General features: G+C 40.2%; 2 protein-coding genes across 7 annotated transcripts in view; one reads left to right on the forward strand and one right to left on the reverse strand.

Moving 5' to 3' along the window:
* Positions 1 to 19630, reverse strand: part of mrpl14 (mitochondrial ribosomal protein L14) — a 78903-nt gene that overhangs the window by 731 nt on the left and 58542 nt on the right. The window contains exons 1-2 of one of the 3 annotated variants that reach the window (XM_020091563.2): positions 618 to 774; positions 302 to 401 (exon numbers count right to left, since the gene is read on the reverse strand). In XM_020091563.2, the coding sequence (XP_019947122.1) occupies positions 302 to 381 (80 nt within the window). In that variant the 5' untranslated portion in view covers positions 382 to 401; positions 618 to 774. The other 2 variants (XM_020091570.2, XM_069538806.1) reach the window with 2 other exon arrangements.
* Positions 908 to 18985, forward strand: LOC109632298 (CSC1-like protein 2). Of its 4 annotated transcripts, XM_069538800.1 has the most exons (25): positions 910 to 1351; positions 6310 to 6528; positions 6831 to 6910; positions 8409 to 8450; positions 8733 to 8795; positions 9574 to 9664; positions 9773 to 9810; positions 9934 to 10076; positions 10531 to 10582; positions 10678 to 10786; positions 10870 to 10940; positions 11508 to 11588; positions 11684 to 11807; positions 12405 to 12538; positions 12647 to 12784; positions 13533 to 13686; positions 13882 to 13988; positions 14103 to 14189; positions 14306 to 14371; positions 15025 to 15187; positions 15746 to 15851; positions 16019 to 16186; positions 16309 to 16424; positions 16538 to 16609; positions 17141 to 18985. In XM_069538800.1, exons 2-25 carry the CDS (start codon positions 6358 to 6360, stop codon positions 17318 to 17320), a joined length of 2556 nt encoding a protein of 851 aa, XP_069394901.1. In that variant the 5' UTR covers positions 910 to 1351; positions 6310 to 6357; the 3' UTR covers positions 17321 to 18985. The 4 variants fall into 4 exon arrangements, with proteins under 4 accessions (XP_019947074.1, XP_069394901.1, XP_069394902.1 ...); XM_020091515.2 differs by lacking the exon at positions 8733 to 8795 and having other exon boundaries at positions 908 to 1351; XM_069538801.1 differs by lacking the exon at positions 8409 to 8450.

A 19630-nucleotide genomic window follows, 5' to 3' on the forward strand; every position in this document is an offset into this window, starting at 1 on the left:
CACCTTTATCACAGTGCAGCATTTCAGTTGATTTCTCAAAGGGTTATGTGTGAATCTTGATGAAATGATTCAGACATATTTAGGGAATAATATCTGGGCGTGTGTGCAATCTGGTGTGGCCTTATTTTAGGGAACTGTTGAACCTTGGCCTTGTACATTCTGTTCCTCAGCAAATTTTAACAGCATGTTTCTAAAATTTTAAAAGCTGTGATGATCCCCACACTTATTTAATAACTGAAAACAACAGAAAATGTAAATATTACTAATACTTGGCTCCACACCTGAGGGACAGATCTCTTACCTAAAGGTCCTCTGGTGAATTATGGACGATGCACCCACGAGGAGGCCAGTCAGGGACCTTGAAAGCTGGGGGAGAGCCATAACTACGAGCACTGTGTCAGCTGGAGAGAGAAAACATACAACAGTTAGCTGCTAATAAGCTAAAGGCTTTGCTAACGATATCGCGAGCATTAGATTCCAAAACCCACGGATTCTAACGACAGATCCGAATAATTATGGTTTAGCGAATTTACTCCTAAAGATAATAATACAAGTGCAAGAATATTTCTATAGGAAAACAGTTAAGTTTACGTTAATGTGTGTCACGTTAGCTTTACCCTGTGATCACGCTCCATGCCAATGTCAAAAGTGTGACGTCGGGGAAATGCGACCGCCTAGCTTTAGCCGATCTAGCTGATAGACGCAATATTCATTAGCTAGATAGATATATATGAATATTTCACAATAGAAACAGTGGGAGTCGCTTTATTTTGATGATTATTCTTGAATCATGACAATGTGTGCTCGTGCAAACAAGAGCACCACAAGAAAAGCACAAAGGTGGCTACCGGCGTCAGCTAGCTGATGTGTTAGTTTTGTTCACGTCATCCGAACGCGCCGAGGGAACACATAGACATAGAAAAACATAGAAGCTGCATGACGAAGACTCTACGAAGATCCTGTTCATGTCCCAGAAGGACGTGTCGCCTCTCTATGTGGTCCGCTTCTAGGTACGCCACGCTGATAACCCTCCGCTCGCAGACTCGTCGGGTTAGCGCAGAGTTGTCGAACCGGCTGACAGACGCAGCCGAGACAGCGGAGGATTGCCCGTCATCACCAACTGTTACACGGCCTCACCGACTCGCCCCGTTCGCTTGGACCCAGTATTGTGTTTCACAGATGCTGGTTTGAAGCGGGAATCGGCCGCCCGGCGTTAGACAACCTCCACCTGTTACTTTGCCACCCGTGTTGCTACGTCGAGGGGCTAACTTAGCTAACTTCAACGCAACTGCTGACTGCTAGCTCACATTAGCTATTTGTCACAGTTTGTGCTGCTGCGTATCATAGCAAGGTAAGTTGTTTACTCACTTACATGGACGCCGTCGTTGTCGTTGGTTTCCGCTACAGACGTTTTTGGTTGTTTCCCTACACTCGTGGGAGCTAATGCAAAACAACGGGGCTCTACCTATTTACCTAAGCTGTCAGAACAATCAGTAAACACATCCCGTTAGCATTAGCGCCAAGCTATCTGAGCCCCACTGAGGTCAACAGCAGTAATGACACAAGTTAGACCCAGTAAAGTAAGATGTGCTCGTCGTTTGTGATGACTGTAGCTTTACATTAAAGTAGATGACTGCGTCATTCATGAATCATTTATTATTTTCCACCCTCGAGCCTCAAGCTCCTGATCAAGTTCGTCTGTCCTCATCCGGGGATGTTCTGTTGGTTTTCGACTGATCATATTCTTTTGTTCAGTATGAGAATAACAATCCATAATCAATGAATGATTTCGAAAACTCCCTGGACCGCCATAATACCTGGCTCTCTGTGGATGGGATAAGATGCTAGGAACGATATCAGACAATTCAGCTGTAGTATTAAAGTCTGCCCATCCCTCTGTCAGGCTCAGTACAGCAGTCTCTACTTTACATAACCAGTGGAGGATCAGTAATTCCTCACATATCACAGCTATCTAAGTAACGCTAGTGGTTGAGCAATGCTGTGTTTGGAAAATCTCTAGACTGTAACAGGTTAAACGGTGCTGCATTCACTGACGTGGGTTTCCACCGGGCACTAGTCACGGCCTGTGACCGGCCTTTAAAGGGATAAACATGAGCCAGCACACTTAATCTTTATTTATTGTTTTGCATTAGATATAAATAGATGGAAAACCTTTCTAGGAGAATTGTCAGACTGATATACCTTTGCTCATACTGATTCCATACCAGATTAAAACTGGACTCCTCCCTGAAAACTGTTATTTGTTTCTCTATGCTGAAAGCAATGGGTACTTATTTGTGTGGCATCGATCCATCATTGCATCTGTAACTGTGTAAAAAGATGATTAATGCCCATCCCCAGTTAAATGTAAAGGGACACCCTATTATTACCTGATTAGTTTGACCACCTGTGTTAATCTAGAATTTGAAACGGTGACAAGGATAATAGAGATTAGCTCTCCACATTAAACTAAGCCTCACGTCCATATGACTGTAGCCACACAGTGCATGCCATCTTATTATTACTTATTATTACCTATAACTGCAAGTGATTGTGGTTGACTCAAATCATTTCAGGCTTTCCTTGAAAATGAAAAGATGGGATGGAACACACTTTAGCCTTTTCAAGGTATAATTCAAATACAGTAGTGAGATCTGTGAAAGAGGTAATGTCATTCATTGCATTTTTTACACAATAATAGTTTAATGTTTCTATGTTATTGGCTGTCTTCCTCTATTCAGTGTAATAAGGTGTTGGCATATAGAAAATTAAAATTGGAATTTTTCAAATTTTAATCATAATATTTGTAGGATAATTCCTGTATTCGAAATTATTTAATGTGTGAGCTTTCCGTGTGAACAATATTTTACTTACTAACTTAGCATTATTATTATTAAAATACGCTCACCTACCCTGGAAGTTGTTAATGGGAATCCCCAAAAATTAAATGATTAATGATGTTGTAACTCCAACATTTATATTTTTTCTTTCAATTCCTTGTTTTTGTATTACGAGTCATCTTAAATTGACATGCATGTTGTGATATGATTATGAAACTGAACTCTGACATCATCATAATCTGTGATAGAGTAAAGTCATCCACTGGGAGGCTGTCAATGATATACAGACTAATACCAACAAGGCTAATATGTCAAATCAGAGTTATCAGCCATCAGCATTGCAACAGCATTCATGCCAAATCAAATGTTTATGTGAAGCAACACACACACACACACACACACACACACACACACACACACACACACACACACACACACACACACACACACACACTCACTCACTCACTCACTCACTCACTCACTCACTCATATATACTTACTGTGTGCTTATTCTTTAACTCCAACCCTTAAAAGCACGATGCTGGAGACATGATCATGATGACACATTAATTGAGAGTATTTTATTAAGGTTATATGTTTTATCTTGTACTGTAGATGTGTGAATGACTTGTAAATAGAATCTATGAGAGAAACCTGACCAGGTGCTGGTTTTGTCTGGTTTTGAATTATGGATTGTCATGCAGGAAGTACAAGTGAACATCCTTAGAGAAAAGAGTTGAGCAATAGAAATTGAATTTACTCTTGGCTCCATATAGCGTGTCCCTCCCTTGTTAAATTCTGGTTTTATGTAGTCGAGCAAGCAATTGGATGAATCGACAGTTGGTGTATCTTGACTGCTGCCAACCTAATTCAGAACCCTCTGTTAATATAAGACATAACCTGTTTAAATATTGAACTTTGTCGATAAAGAAACAAATAATGACTCACATACGGATGGAAAACAAATTTGAAATGCACATTAACACAAATGTATTAGCAGTATAAATTAAACATGCAGCTGCCTGAGGGAAACTGAATGATGCACTGTTTGTCTGACTTTTTTCAATTTGTTTGCCCTCGTAGATGTTTCGCTCTGGTGTTGTTTTTCTTAACTAAAAACTATTCAGACTTTTGATAATATATTTGAAGGGACAACACAGCGTCCTGTTATTTGGATCATGCGTGTGTACAAATACATGCTACGCAGGCCCTCATGTATGTGCAATTAAAGGCTACAAAGGAGTAGAAGACTGCATGCAAACACTGATGTGAACAAATGATTTCAAATATTTTTGGTGTATGGATGTGTTTGTTACGAAGAGTAAATGTCAACGTCACTTTGTTACATGGCACTTTAAACTGACACAAATGGGGAGGAAAACAAAATCAATATTATTATAATCCTTAAAAACATGCAGAGATGAAGAGTTTGTATTGTAGTGCTGTTGCATTATAATATTAGGTTGTGCGGTTGAATCCAACCCCTGTAGATCACAATAAAAACAAATTACTGTATAGATACATGTCCTACACATTTTAAGTAATCGTGATATTCAGTTATTGACCTCACTATTCCTTAAATAACATCTATAACTCACATGTAATATTAAGTTGTTCTTGAATTGAAGTGTGCTAAAGTCCCTCTTAAGATGTTGGTATGAATCCTAAATAGCTGGAACTGTGACAATGGGTCCAGGATGTGCCGCAGTGTAGCTGAAGTGCAAGTGTGAGTTGCGTCCTCCTTGGGTTGAGACCGGTCCATTTGAACCCTGTGGTCTCTATCGGCTTATTGTTCAGCGCTGGCTGCGTCCCTCTCCACTGATGTCACAGCATTCCAGGGAGCAGATAAATGAGTTAGTGTTGGGGCAGATGAGCAGCATTGTGAATGCTGCTGCTATTAGTGGGTCAAAGGGCACAAGTATAGCAATGCAACTGCAAACACACTCCAGCCCTCTCTGTAACAGCTACACACCCTGTCCAAACCCCTTGTCGATCAGCATGCATCCATTTTTTATGAGATGAAGAGAGTACTTTAGTTTTCAGAGGTTTTTTTCCTCAACATCTCGAACCAATATTTCTTTGGCTCAGTCAGTTCAATTCAAGGCAGTTATGTGTTTGATCAGTGTTTGTTAGTTAGCAGGATAACGCAAAAACTACTTGTCGGATTACCATGAAACTTAGTGGAGCGATGCATTATGGGTCAGGGAAGAACCCAGTAGATTTCAGCATTGATGCAGATCAGGGGGTGAATCCAGGATTTTTTTTCGCTTTCTTTTACAATGCGAGATAGGGCGTATTTTGACATTGACACAATTTCAGAGAAGATAATTAATGGCTCAATATGAAAAAAAACTACAAATTTAATTTAATTTAATTTAATAGGACTGTAAGGAAATGGCACCGATATGTGATCTTCTGAGTGTTGTATAGTGTCTCTCATGTTTTGAACCTCCTAGTGTTGATAGGTTTTGATTGGATGGCTACTGTTTTTATCTAACAACTTGTGCCCTGCCCCATCTTTGTTATTGTATGGATGAACACTGATCTTGCTGTCACGAGGACTTGCCATAATGTCACACTTCCCTTTTGATGTTTGCTTGGGCAGCAGAAACGACTGTCTAGCCTTAACCAGGATGGTAAAGATCAAATGACTCATTATCCCTCATACACTATTCATATTTTGACAGTGTCATCCATTAAGCTTTAGGTAGATAGTCAGGTCTGCTGTTTGTTGTTTCTTATTGAATTATGAAGGTAGGAGGATTATCCCATCAGGCCACATCTGTTTAGATTAGATCTTTCTGTATTAGACACCCTACTCCTCAACCTGTATAAGGCATTAAATGACTCAATGTAATGTGAAATGGGTTCTCCAAGTTTTTAGCAGCCCTGCAACTTTTAGCTTATTGCTTTGGTCATCAGGGTTGCTGCCAGTAGAGATATTGTTGTTACATGATGTTCAGGCACATACCAATTACATAACTCCTCCACCGGAACAACCATCTGTTTCTTTTTTTCTAATAAATAATAAACCTCTTTTTATATTTTGTATATTCATTAAATAAGAAATCTCAATAATATGTAAAATACTAGTTATCAATACTTAGTCTGAAACGGCAGTCAGAAACCAAAACCACAGCTTGATTCTTTTAACAATTTGTGCAACTCGGCATCCACGGTGCATTTTTAAGCTGGTAATGCATTATCTGCTTTCCTTTGAAATCAGAGCAAAGTTAACTACAGTGGTCAAGCATGTGGTCGAATGCAGCAGCAGAGCATGTGACTAATGACTTGACAAAAATGTATTGTAAACTTTAAGTCTCAAGTTATTTACCTCTTCTCTGCATTTTTGTCCATGTCTTGAAGAATGGTGCAGTTCAGAGATTGTCCATGATAGACCCATACAGAAGATGAGTGTAATAGTAACAGTCAGCTTGCTTGGTGATCTAACACTTTTACCTCTTTCCAGGTTGCCAACATGCTGCAGTGAGTGATTTACCCAGTGTTGATATTGATAATGGCCATCTGGGGGGCTCAAGGATGCTCCAATCCAGAGGGCTGCCCAACGCCTCAGCCCAATTCCACCAGGGCCTACTGTTACTCAGCCCGAATTCCCAGCACAGTACTCCAGGGCTTGCCTTTCGGAGGGGTACCAACTGTCCTCGCTCTTGATTTTATGTGCTTCTTGGTGAGTCCCTCAAATGAAGTGCCCAGTTACAACACACAAGTGTAGCTTTCCAATAGAGCCTGTCCAATATGTTGGTTTGCCGACAAAATTTGGTCGATATGAGCCTTTCACCGACATTTCGGTCTCATGTGTGTCATAAGGGTTTGATATCAACATCTTAGCAATCATTGACCCCCCCCAAAATCCATATCAGTCAGGCTCTAACTTCTACTTTTTTTCAAACTATCTTAACCTTGAAGCAGTCATGTCTCTTAAAAAGGAACTAGAGGTACTAAAAGCCACTGTTCATTTTGTTCTTGTAGGTGCTGCTGTTTGTGTTCTCCTTCTTGAGAAAAGTAGCATGGGATTATGGGCGCCTCGCTTTGGTGACCGACACCGAAAGGTAAACAGAGTTTACAAGTCCACACTTCAAGTTTCAGCATCATGCACTGAAAGCAATGATATTATGGCCAACATGCACTGATATATGTACTATGTTTTAAATTTCAAATGTGAATACACAATGTAATTAAATGTGTCGAATACACTGCGGTGGTTGATGGTCAATATTTGATACAATATTGGCACTCAAAATATGCTAGCCTAAAATAATTTTTGCAACTAGAATAATCAGTTTCACAAATGATGAACTATACAATTCACCCTAACTTTACACCAGAAGTTGCAATAGTGCAAAAAATGAATCTTAGTATGACCTGTTAAGACTAGTTACAAAGTTGCAGGAGAAAAAAACCTTTGTCACAGGTTTGGCAGCACTTTTTAAAGAGCAAATGTAAAAGGCAGCATGTCTAAACAGAGCCACTGTTAGACAGTGATGTAATTTGCCTTTGGTACAAGGATGTATGAATTGTCTGCTAAATATTTGGCACTAGTATGTAAGTTAATAATTGTGTATTCCTTTTCTGAGTGTGGAGTTCACTGACAGAAGCAGACATCACAAGGATGGTACACCAGACAGGAAGTTGGCGTCAGCAGTTTTCCTTTTAATGTCAAAATTGTTGGCAATTTTCATGCTTTGCTACTTGTTTAACAGACAGCTGTTTGAACAAGCCTGAAATGTAAGAAGAAACACATGATTAGTAAATATTAACAATTTAAAAAAAAATCCCCTTGAGACCACTGTTTGCATCTTAGCCACATGGACAGAAGTTCCCCTCTATAAATTGATGACATCCTGACACTGAGGATAATAAGAGTTTGATGTCATGTCTGCACAGTGATTGAAAATGGAGCATAGCTGTGGAAGCATCCAATGTATCCAATCCGGACCCATCAACATGGGCTGATTCTTTTAAACCACTATATAATGAGGTGAAACACAAGGACTGATGAAAATTGTGAGAGAGGGAGATCAGATTTCACTACAAGCCCATTTGACTGTGAATGCTGGAAAGTGCATGACACAGTGCTCCATCACCTCCTTCCCCCTGTTGTGTTTGTGTGATGTTGCAGATACACTATTTTTTCAGCTGCATGTGAGCAGAGAATGGGGTTGCAGCATGGTGGGAGGATGGGAGGGGGGTGGCAGCATGAGACACTTTTGTAACTTGACAGGAAATGCAGTTTATTGTCTCATGACTGTGCTGACTTGAGGTCATTGTCTGGCTAATACATTTTTTATAAAAAAAAAAAGTGAAAGATGCCTAATGTGGAAATGTGGGCAATCATCGGGAAGATTGGATATAAAACATGTTTGTGGTTCAAGCTTCGTGAAAGAATAAAAGGTATATTATCAAATTACAGGCCAAGACTTTGGATCTCTGTATACCAGGATGGACCTTTATTGATATACCACTGGTGTGATATTTATTTCCGTACTGGCTGAAAGGGCCATTATGCCTTAACTGAACTGAATGGCTTTGTGTTGCTTCTCATTTTAGACGAATGGATCAGCGGTACAGTCGCCTGGATGATCGGGAATAGTATGTTATTTGTCCATACAGTAGACGTCCTCTCTCCTTTCCTCTCTCTCTAGATAACCTTATAACCCTCATACTGTCCAGGCCGCTGTGGGTTTCAATCTGTTTGTCACTCTTAATGGTTTCGCTTTTTCCTTCCTTCTTCAGGTGTCTTTCAGTGCCTGGCTCCTAATCATTCTCCCTCTCCTTGTCATTCTTGTTCTTCTGTTGTCATGTGTCCCTGTCCTCTCTCACCATTCTAATCAGATCTTGTTTGCTAATCTGTGTATTGACCTCTTTATGAAGCATGGACTACTTCTGTGTGAGCACATTGCATGAGCCGCACAGACAGGATGCTTACACGGAGAGGTAATTCTTCCCTGATCTGTGGTTGTTCATAGACAGGCCCTAACATGGTGCACCTACAGTACATCCTGTCTTGTAGAGCTCAGAGGAGCCATTCCTTCTTCTCAGAAATATGGGCGGGGAGAATTGGCGGTGGATTAGAGCCGCAGGCTCTCTCTCCTTTTCTTTATAGATCTGTGTGATGTCATCCTTACATGTTGTACTCAACACTGAACCAGTGCTGGAATTCCAGCAGAGCCTTGCGCCTCTTCATATTTTCCACTTATGCATAAATTGAACTGACATGACCTTCCTTAGGGAGTGTTATCAATATGTTATACAGTAAATAAGGTATTGATGTGTTCTGTCAAAGAGAAGCTGTGGCTCTGCTGGAGAAACTCCAGACATCTGCCTCTTCATAATCACTGTGTTGTTTTCTTGGTGAATCCTCTTTTGTGTAGAGCTTTGTCTTCTTTTTAATTGCAACATGTCCTCTTGCAGTAATGGTGTATTCAACTTATAGTAGGCTCTTAATACTGCATGAAATGTGGCTGCAGAGACTCTCCCTGTGGTTCACTGGTTTTACCAAACCAAATCCTGTGTGGATCCCACAGGGATGACTCTCCTCAGTCCATTTCAGGGCGTGTGTGGGTGTATTATTTGTTCTGTCAACTTTTCCATACTGATGGTAATCCCACTGTCCCAAAGGTGTGAACAACTAACATCCCCTTGTAGTTCATGCTGATGTTGGGTAATTGTGTAACATTATACAAATACTGTTTGTTGTGTTTTCTGTTTACAGTATGGCCTCTACAATGACATCAGACACAACTGAACGCTATGAACGCCTCACATCAGTTTCCAGCTCTGTGGACATTGATCAGAAAGACACAGTACATATGCCATTTCTTATAAAATAAAATGTGTTCAATCATAAAAACACAATGTTGCATGAAAGAGCTTGTACAACACCTTCAGTTCTCTGCTGTCTTCTCTCTTAGGGTTTCTGCTCCTGGCTAACTGCTATCTTCCGCATCAAGTGAGTCAACCTAGTCACAGCAAATGGGAAATAAGAAACATTGGAGTAACCCATATTTAAAATGGATTGTCTGCTTTGAATTGGTGTTCGGTTGCTGATTTTGTTGATGTGCTCTCCCTGTAGGGATGAGGAGATACGGGAAAAGTGTGGGGAGGATGCAGTGTATTATTTGTCCTTTCAGCGCCACATCATTGGCCTGCTGGTTGTGGTGGGCGTGCTTTCTGTGGGCATCATCTTGCCCGTTAACTTCTCTGGAAATCTACTGGGTGAGTTTATTGAAAGTTACTACCAGAGGATCCTTGTACTTTTAGAGAATAACTAGATATTTTCTCAATTTGAGTAGGTGATGCTGCGTCATGACCATTTGTTTTAGCTGGTCAAATTTTACCCACACCAATTAAATTTGGATGCAGATTAGGAATTTCTCCTCACTTTCTTCAACATTGGATTTTTCAACATTTTCTTTGTGGGTACTGTACCTTCTTGTAGCTATAATCCAAACTCTTGTTACTTCTTTTTCAACTTACTTGCTAAAAATGTTAGTCTTTTCTTTTAATCTTGTTTCACCAGTTTGCATTGATATTTAATTATAATTTTTCTTTTGTGAAGTCATTGGAAACTTAATTCTACCAAATGTTGTTCTACTTCTCACATTCTTTTCTGTATTAAATGCAGTGTAATACAATACTGTGAATAATATATTTAATGTTGTTTTTACAGAAAATAACGCCTATAGTTTTGGGCGAACAACTATAGCAAATTTGAATGCCAAGTGAGTTGTTCTTATACCTTCACTCAATTTAGCATATACCCTATTTTATGTTTCCCTGCTGTTTTTAAACCTGTCACTAAATCTATTTTCCCCAGTAATGCACTACTGTGGCTGCACACCACCTTTGCATTCCTCTACCTGTTACTGACAGTGTACAGCATGAGACGGCACACCTCCAAGATGCACTACAAGGAGGACGACCTGGTCAGTGGCATACTTCCTGTAAATCCTCTCTTTGGTCACATACGTCTGAATGTTGCTAATTACTTTCCTTTATTTCCATGTAGGTGAAACGCACCTTATTTGTCAATCGAATCTCCAAATATGCAGAGGAGAGTGAGATAAAGCAGCACTTTGAGTAAGCTCACCTCAGGACCTCTCTCACTGCTGTCCTGCTTCCACAGATAATATACCACTATAACAAAATGTTCCATTGCGCTGTCATCATGGGTTAAAGCTGTGCAGTAACTGTAATAGGATGTATGAGAGCCATGCCTTTCCCTGTTAAGACCAGCTGTTTTTTCCTCATCCTTATGGCCAGGATCAGACAATGACTGGCCTATATGTGTAATTGTCCATAATAGAAGCCAGATGAGCAGGTTTATGCAAGTCATGTGTCAAGACAGGAGGGGGTGTGTGGCTTAACTCCTACTCAGCCAAATAGTATTAACAAAAATTGTATCTTTGCTCCTGCACTCCTCCACAATTTTTTAACACACACACCATCGAACACCCCCTCACCCTTCCTAACACTTTGTAGTGAGAGCCTTTTACTATTTGTGACGATGTTCTAACTTGATGTCACATGAGAGATGTCATGTATGGTAAATACACAGATCTTGTTGTTAGGAATGTGTAAATAATGCATACTGTACATTTGTGAATCTGTAAATGTCTCCACTTTCTCTCCTTCTGTCTTTCATAGAAATGCATATGAAAATTGTGTTGTATTGGAAGCTCGAATCTGTTACGATGTTGCCAGACTGATGAATCTCAACTCTGATCGGTAAAATATTTTTAACCATTACTGCGAGTGTTTTTTATCTTGTTTTAAGTGTTGTCTTATTTGCTCTGACATATTAAAATATTTTGTGCATACAGGAAGAAGGCTGAGCGCAACAAGAAGTTTTTCATCGACCTGCAGGACAAGGAGCACATAACAACCATGGTCAACCCAAAGCCCTGTGGACACCTTTGCTGTTGCATCATCAAAGGCTGTGAGCAGGTCAGGCTAACATGTTGCAGGTTTATCTCAAAATAACACACTCCTTAAACTTGTTTACAACATGTTTCATAGAAAGATAAGAAAAACCTTTATCTTATCTTAGACTTGTGAATAAGCAGTGTGATGTAACCTGGTATTGATTGTAACACCTCAATAATCAAAGCCATCCTATGCACCCCTCCCCCCATAGTCATACATAAACCTGAGTGAAATATATTAATTTTAAGACATGATAAATTGGTTGGTTTTCTCGATTTGACTTCAATTTAGCGCAGAAGAGAATTTCTTTTGTCACTCCCCCCTGTTTAGTAATCCCTATAGAATACTTGGTCGCGCCCACTTTCTCCCTGCGTCATCCCACAGCAGTGCTTACGCAAGCGTGGTAGCAGGTGACATTATGAAAGCCAAAACCAACCATTAAAAGTTGCACTGCAGTCGGAAGGCAACTTATTGGTTGACTTATACTATTTATTGTTATATTAATAGTCATCACGTTTCCTGTGTATTAACTGATATTCATTGTTTCTGCACTGGCAACTAGAATTAAAGTAAGAAAAAAACATCAGACTCTTGACTGTATTCTTGTGTCCTTGACAGGAAGAGGCAGTTGGTTACTACACCAAGCTGGAGGGACAACTAAAAGAAGACTACAGGAAGGAGAGAGAGAAGGTCAACAGGAAACCTTTAGGAATGGCCTTTGTCACTTTTCAGAATGAGTCCATAACTGCCATGTAAGTACATTTGCACATGTTGAAATAATGGAATGTGCACCTCTGGAGATTGTTTTTTAATTGACACATTACATGGCTCTTCATCCTCCTTGATATCTGTGTTCTCAGAATTTTGAAGGACTTTAATGCTTGCAAGTGTCAGGGCTGTCACTGTCGTCAGGAGCCCAAGAGCTCTCAGTTCAGTGCCAAGCTGCACACACACAACTGGACTGTCGGCTATGCCCCCGACCCACAGAATGTCTACTGGTAAGAACACTTTCAAGTCTCATATTCTTTCATTTATCCATATATCATAATTGTAGTGACCATTATCACAGTATTGTTAAAATGTTCAAAATGCTCCTGATACACACTGATGTTATTTCATTACTAATTACTAGTGTAGTGCCTGTTCTAAACCTGCCTGCTTGGCCTGTGGGGATACCGATTGCAGTTTTCTTTCTGAAAGCGTAAAGTGAAGTATAATTGAGTCACAGCAGCTGGACTCAGTCCACAGAACCCTGAAGCTGTGCCATTGCTGCTGCACAAATAGCTTCACCTGTTTATTCAAAGTTTGGTGAAGCTCGACTCAGTACGCAGAGTCCAGAACTGGAAAATCAGTTGTCCATAGCTGCCGCTGCTTTAGATTGCTGGTTGCCTGTCAAAAGTTTATTATCTTTAGGCTGAAAATTCTCTTGAGAGCTGTCACTGCAAAACAAACCCACATTGCATACTGCATCCGGAAGACTTTTGCTAACTGTGTTTTATGCTTTAGTTTAGTTTTTCCAAAGCTCCCTAATCAAACATGAATTGAATGACAATTAAACATTTCATCCTTTTATTCTTTACTTTGCTCTTACTATGATTGAACTTCATTCTACTGTGAAAAGACTTTCTCTCGCCAGATGAAAAAGCGTTTTTTTAGCTGCAGTATCAGTTTACAGGCCAGCTGTGTCCATAACGGCAGGTCACCACCCAGCGTCGGTCTAACCACCAAATAACCTTTATCCCACAGGGAGCATCTGTCATTGGGAGGATTCCCCTGGTGGATCCGCTTCTTCATCATCAACTGTGTCCTCTTCCTCCTCCTGTTCTTCCTCACCACCCCAGCCATCATCATCTCCACGATGGACAAGTTCAATGTGACCAAACCAGTGGAGTACCTAAATGTGAGCTCAGTTCGACCATCGTAGTCATCACCATACTCAAACAGAAGAATAATTACAAGAGAAACTGAATTGGAAAAATGGCTCTTACATTTAAAATCAGAGCAATCCGAGTCTGCATGCTGTTACAGATGCACAGAAATTCAGGAGTCTTTTTCTTCACATAACATGCCTGTTTCTTTCTGATCTGTCCTCCAGAATCCAATCATCACCCAGTTCTTCCCCACCCTCCTCCTGTGGTCCTTCTCTGCCTTACTTCCTACTATTGTCTACTACTCTGCCTTCTTTGAAGCACATTGGACCCGGTATGAGTCACACCTTCTGCAGTCAATAGTTATATTGTAATTGTTTCCATTTAAACTTTTTAGTTGTCTTTGTGTGTTTTTTTTTATGTCTAAATGTTTCATTTGGCCTTGTAGCTCAGGAGAGAACAGGACAACGATGCATAAATGCTACTCTTTCTTGATCTTCATGGTCCTGTTGCTGCCCTCCCTAGGACTCAGCAGGTATAGCATGTTTTTGATTTATTTCCTGCAGTTCAATGACCTTTGAAGTTGCACATTAATTAATTTGTCAGCCTAATAGTTTCAGTTGATTCCTTTCTTTCCTTGTATCTTTTCAGTTTGGATGTTTTCTTCCGCTGGCTTTTTGACAAAAGTTTCTTGGCAGATGCTGCAGTGAGATTTGAGTAAGTAGAATCATTTTAGGGCTGTTTGAATTTAAACAGACAAAGAAGAACAGGATGAAATATTGTTAACAGTTTATTTGTCACTATAACTAGCATAATTAATCTATTTTTGAAAAATCATTATTATTTCCTTCAGGTAAGTCATGTTTTGTACCCCTGTCCACTTGTTGGTTGGTTGGTTGGTTTGTATGTATGTCTGTTTGATTACATAAAACAACTGAAAGGATTTTTACGAAACTTGGTTGAAGGATGTGGTATGGGTCAGGGAAGAACCTATACAATTTTAGAGTGGATTTGGTTAAAGGGGCAGATCCTGGAATTTTTTTCACTTTTTATTACATTGTCATTGGTATTCCATTGAATGAATCATGAATGTAGATGAGACACATTTAGGAGTCTGATATCTATTAGTGTATGAGATTTGGTGCTGCTTGATTGAATTTAAGGGGCTTGTTGGGCCTTGGTGGAGTTATGTACTCTACTGAGTGCCTTTTTTGTTCAATATGTAATTCAGTCATTTAGAAATAAGGTCAACTCTCATATAGTTTATAGAATTACCTTGATTTTAAATTCTGCTATGCACTAATGTGTTTTTAAACCTAAGCATGAGCCTCTTTTCACTCTTAAATGATACTTCCCTCTTTACTCTGTAGGTGTGTGTTCCTTCCTGACAATGGAGCCTTTTTTGTGAACTATGTCATTGCGTCCGCTTTCATTGGAAACGCCATGGACCTGCTGAGGATCCCTGGTCTGCTCATGTACATGATCCGGCTCTGCTTGGCCCGCTCTGCAGCTGAGCGACGGAACGTCAAAAGGGTTCGTTCCTTCCCTGGTGACCAAGCTTAAACCATTTATGGGTCCATGTGAAATAAGCTGCTTTCAGAAATGCACTGGACTCCGCAGTTCCTCCGTATTTTCTCTGGAGGAGGTGCATGTGTGAACACAAATGTCTGTCACAAATGTCACAGTTTCTGCCAACTTGATCTGCCTGACCTCCTTGTATAAAATCTGTAGAAATCCACTGTATACACTGTACACTGGATCACCTCAAGCAAGTGGGGGGGTTGATGATGCTTCTTATAAGCAGTAAGGGTTCAGAAAACAAACATTTGTACAATTTAGATGATTATACATGAGTGAAAACCTCTGCCAATGGATCCCTTTCAGCTAAATCTTACACACTGAACCTTTAAGGGGCTTGAAATCAGAGACCCAGGACTTTAATGTCATAAAATTTATAATAAAATAATAATAAAAAACAGTTGTTTTAAGTGGAAGATGTTTTGATAATGTTGATTAAGTGTTAACTGTCAATGTAGATATTGATATTAGGATTAGAATTTTCTTAAATATCCTGTCATTGTGTCTCTGCAGCACCAAGCCTATGAGTTCCAGTTTGGGGCAGCTTATGCCTGGATGATGTGTATCTTCACTGTGGTTATGGCCTACAGCATCACCTGTCCAATCATCGTCCCTTTTGGTGAGTGTTACCATTTATTAACCCTGACGGTGTGCTCATTAAATTATTACAGAAGAAACATACAGAGGACAGGCGGTGTACAGTGGCTCTGTTCTTTATACTCAGGCTTATCAGCAGGCCTAATTGGATTACCTCTGCTGAATGTCTTGTCTCTCCTCCTGGTGCAGGGCTGATGTACATGCTGCTTAAACACTTAGCAGACAGGTACAACATGTACTACGCCTATCTGCCATCCAAACTGGACAAGAAGATCCATTCTGGAGCTGTCAACCAAGTGGTGGCTGCTCCTATTCTCTGTCTATTTTGGCTTCTCTTCTTCTCCACTGTCCGCTCGGGTAAGAGGAGGACCCCATCTACTGGCCACTCATGTCACAACACATGCACAGATTTGTTTACTTTTTATCTGTAGTAAAAAAACATATTAAACAAGTTTCCCTCTACTATTATTCCCCCACAGGGTTCTCAGCTGCAACGTCCATGTTCACATTCATAGTTTTGATCATCACAATCATCATCTGCCTCTCTCATGTCTGCTTTGGACATTTTAAATATCTCAGTGCTCACAACTATAAGGTAAAAAATATAATTGCATGTATTTGATATTACTGTTTATTTAATTCTTCATCCCAGTATGTGAAACCAGCTTTATATACAGCTGCTGATGTTAAATGTGTTTTTTATCCCAGATTGACACCCAGGATGTTGATGGATTGGAGAATGGGCGTCCAGTGTGCACCTCTGCCACCAGCAAGGCAGGGGTATGTACTCAGTCAGATATACTAAGGATTGTAGAGGCTATCCATGCAAACAAAAAGAAACTAAAAGAAACCTATGTTATATATTTTGTTGACTTGTATGTTTAAATTATCCAAAATGTTCAAGATATCCCCAAATTTATCAAGGTCACAGGACATTTCATTTTGGTTGCCTTTTAATTGTATCATATCCGCTTTGCCTGTGGCTTGGCCCGACTGATATAACTTCTGGGGCAAACGACAGATGATGAAGGAAAAACACACTGCTTGCCAGTTAGCCAGTCAGCTGCTGTAAACACATAATTGTGTTTATTGTTTTGAATATGAAATGAAATTCAGCATATGTTGTAGGGAAAATACAATTTGTATTGCTTTGGTTTCTTATTAATTCAGTTTTTTATCAGTTTTTTATCAGTACAACAGGAAAACGTGCAGGATGTGTTTAAACCAATGTAAAAAAAAAACACTTTGCTGTCAAGGAGAACTTATTCTGTGATATTCAACATTTTCATTTTTTTATTTTCTCCCCCACAGCAAATGTACATTGCTCAGGTACTTCAGGACCCAAATTCAGAGGAGGCTGGTTCAGGAAGTGGCGAGGACGACGGCCAGGGATCCTCGCAGGACGAGGAAATAATCAATGTGGAAAATGGCTTGAATGAGGACTTCCAGTCTGGTGAGGACAGCCTCATCGATAATGAAGTGCGGCAGTGACACTGCCTAAAACAGGAATTGAAAAACCACCTGAGTTAACTTGAGGAGTGCACTGATCTCATGAACTAAACTAGGAACTGGACCAACAGTTCTCCAAAGCATCTCAACCTCCATCGAGGGACTTTACACTAACGTAAGCACATTGTCTACTGAGCAGTAAATGGATTGCTGCTCAAGGACACGTCCTCCATTGGGTCTCACCAAGCGACAGTTTCTGTGGGAATGTACACTGACAGTGTACGGCTGATTAAGCTGAGGCCCACCCTGAAACACTGCACATAGACCCGTGAAAGAAAGAAACTAATGCACAAATGAAGAATGTTTTGCCTTGTCCTGTAAGGGGTGTAATATTCTGTCTGTATTTCCTTAACAATATTGCACTTCAAAGAGAGGGACTGTCCTATGTGAGCAAGTTACACCAACAACCGTAGTACGGCATGCCTGGAGGGACTCTCCCATAGTCCTTGCAAATATCTCTCAATGACTGCACCAGGTTCTTCCCCAAAAGAAGCGGAGAGAGGAGAGCAAGAAACATTTTCACACAGGCATAAAGCTTGGTCTGTGCAGAAAGTTGAGGTCTCAAAATAAATTCTTCCATTAACTAATCATGTCCAATTCCAAGCTTTCATCAGTGCTACTAACAGTCTCTTTGACACTGTACAACTCTACATTTGTTAAGCTATTTTATTTGTGTGAATGGGATTTTAAATGCCATCAAGATTGATACATCACTACACTGGTAATTATGTTTTGCCCTTCCCATCCCTGAGCCTCTGTTGGTACTGCTATTGGACTACTGCTGCTACTGATGCTGCCCCTGTAGGGGACAATCCTTGCATTGCTGCTGCAGGAGGACTGAAGGTCAAGATCCTGCTGATCCTTTTGCTCAGGGATGGAGAGAGAGGCCATGTGTGGGTTTTTTTTGGGGTCAGCTGCAGATGATACCCTTTGGCCTCATTAAGACCTGGTATTAGCGTCCACTCACAAGTGGACAGCCCTAACTTCATCTGTTCACATCTGGCATTGAAATGCGTTCCTCATTGTGTCCCCTGTGACCACTTGAGATCTGATCTCACTTCCTGACTCTATATGCAAAAAATCATGGATGTAATTTGTGGTCATGTACGTCTCTTGTGTTCGCAAAGACCAAATTGCGTTGATTTTAGCCTGAGTTTAGGGCTGTGTGTGTTTGGGTGTGTTTAGTTCTCTAATTGGTGCTGACCACTTGTGGTGGGATCACTGAGGACAGATGCTGATACCAGGTCTGAATGGGCTCATTGTGACTAGTTCTCTTATCTGTTGTATTCACTGTTATCTTTATCATGGATGGTTTTATTTTTTATTATTTTCATAAGATCTGTTTAGATGGTGGGACTCACTGGATATGCATACACGTTTTTTGTTAACATTCAAACAGTCTAATAGAAGTTCTCACCTTGTATCCATAACGCAACAGTAAAATGTCGCTGCACCTTCAAACTGCAAAACTAGAATGTTTCTGTGCGCTTTGTCTTTTTTTAGATTTACATTCTTGTTAGAAAGATGACAAATATCAACAATTGACTGTCGTTCTTTCCAAAGGGCCGTTAAGTACAACAGATTTATATACTGTATATATTTACTTTCCCACTAGGCTCTTTGAACAATAAATCTGTATTTAATCAAGTTTGTGGACAATCAGAGTTTCTTTTTAACAATGAGAACATGTAACTTCTGTTGCCTTTTTGCTCTAACATATGAAAAGTCGCATTATGGAGCAAAACATCCCAAGTCTGATGCAATCAATGTAAGCCATACTGAGTCTGTTACCTCGTCATGCACTGTTATTGCTTGTTTTTCCCACTTACAGACATGTCTAGTATAAAAATTCCCCACCATCCCCAATATACGTAATTTCCAATTTTTTGTCTGGGGTTTGTCTGTAGTGTACTTTGATTTACAAGTTTTGGTTCATGTCCCATCCTCTAACACGGAGGAGAAGTTGTTTATGACCTACATGCAGCCAGCCACCAGTCGGTGATCAAGACACTTTGGCTTCACTTTTCGAGTTCCCTCACATCGTCCATTTTTATTACAGTCTATGGTTTAAATGGAAGCACAATAATGTTGCTCCATCTTGATTTAATGGTAGGAGCGCTCCTGTACTTTGGGGGGGGGGCACACTTTGTGTCTGGAATAAAACAACACCTACCCTGGGTCTACCATTTAAAATAAACTCATGGATCACTGCCACAGTAGAAGAATGGGGGTAGATGATTGGTGCAGATGTTGGCGGGGGCGGGAGGTTGCAGTTCTCGATGTCCGACACTG

The sequence above is a fragment of the Paralichthys olivaceus genome, chromosome 14 (genome assembly GCF_024713975.1).
Source record: "Paralichthys olivaceus isolate ysfri-2021 chromosome 14, ASM2471397v2, whole genome shotgun sequence".
NCBI classification, from domain to species: Eukaryota; Metazoa; Chordata; class Actinopteri; order Pleuronectiformes; family Paralichthyidae; genus Paralichthys; species Paralichthys olivaceus.

Bases quoted from the DNA above. Each gene is read 5' to 3' on its own strand.
- LOC109632298 (XM_069538800.1), top strand. From the start codon at position 6,358: ATGGCCATCTGGGGGGCTCAAGGATGCTCCAATCCAGAGGGCTGCCCA. The intron at 12,785-13,532 runs GTAAGAACACTT...TTTATCCCACAG, and splicing joins GACCCACAGAATGTCTACTG to GGAGCATCTGTCATTGGGAG. The intron at 16,425-16,537 runs GTAAAAAATATA...TTTTTATCCCAG, and splicing joins TCAGTGCTCACAACTATAAG to ATTGACACCCAGGATGTTGA.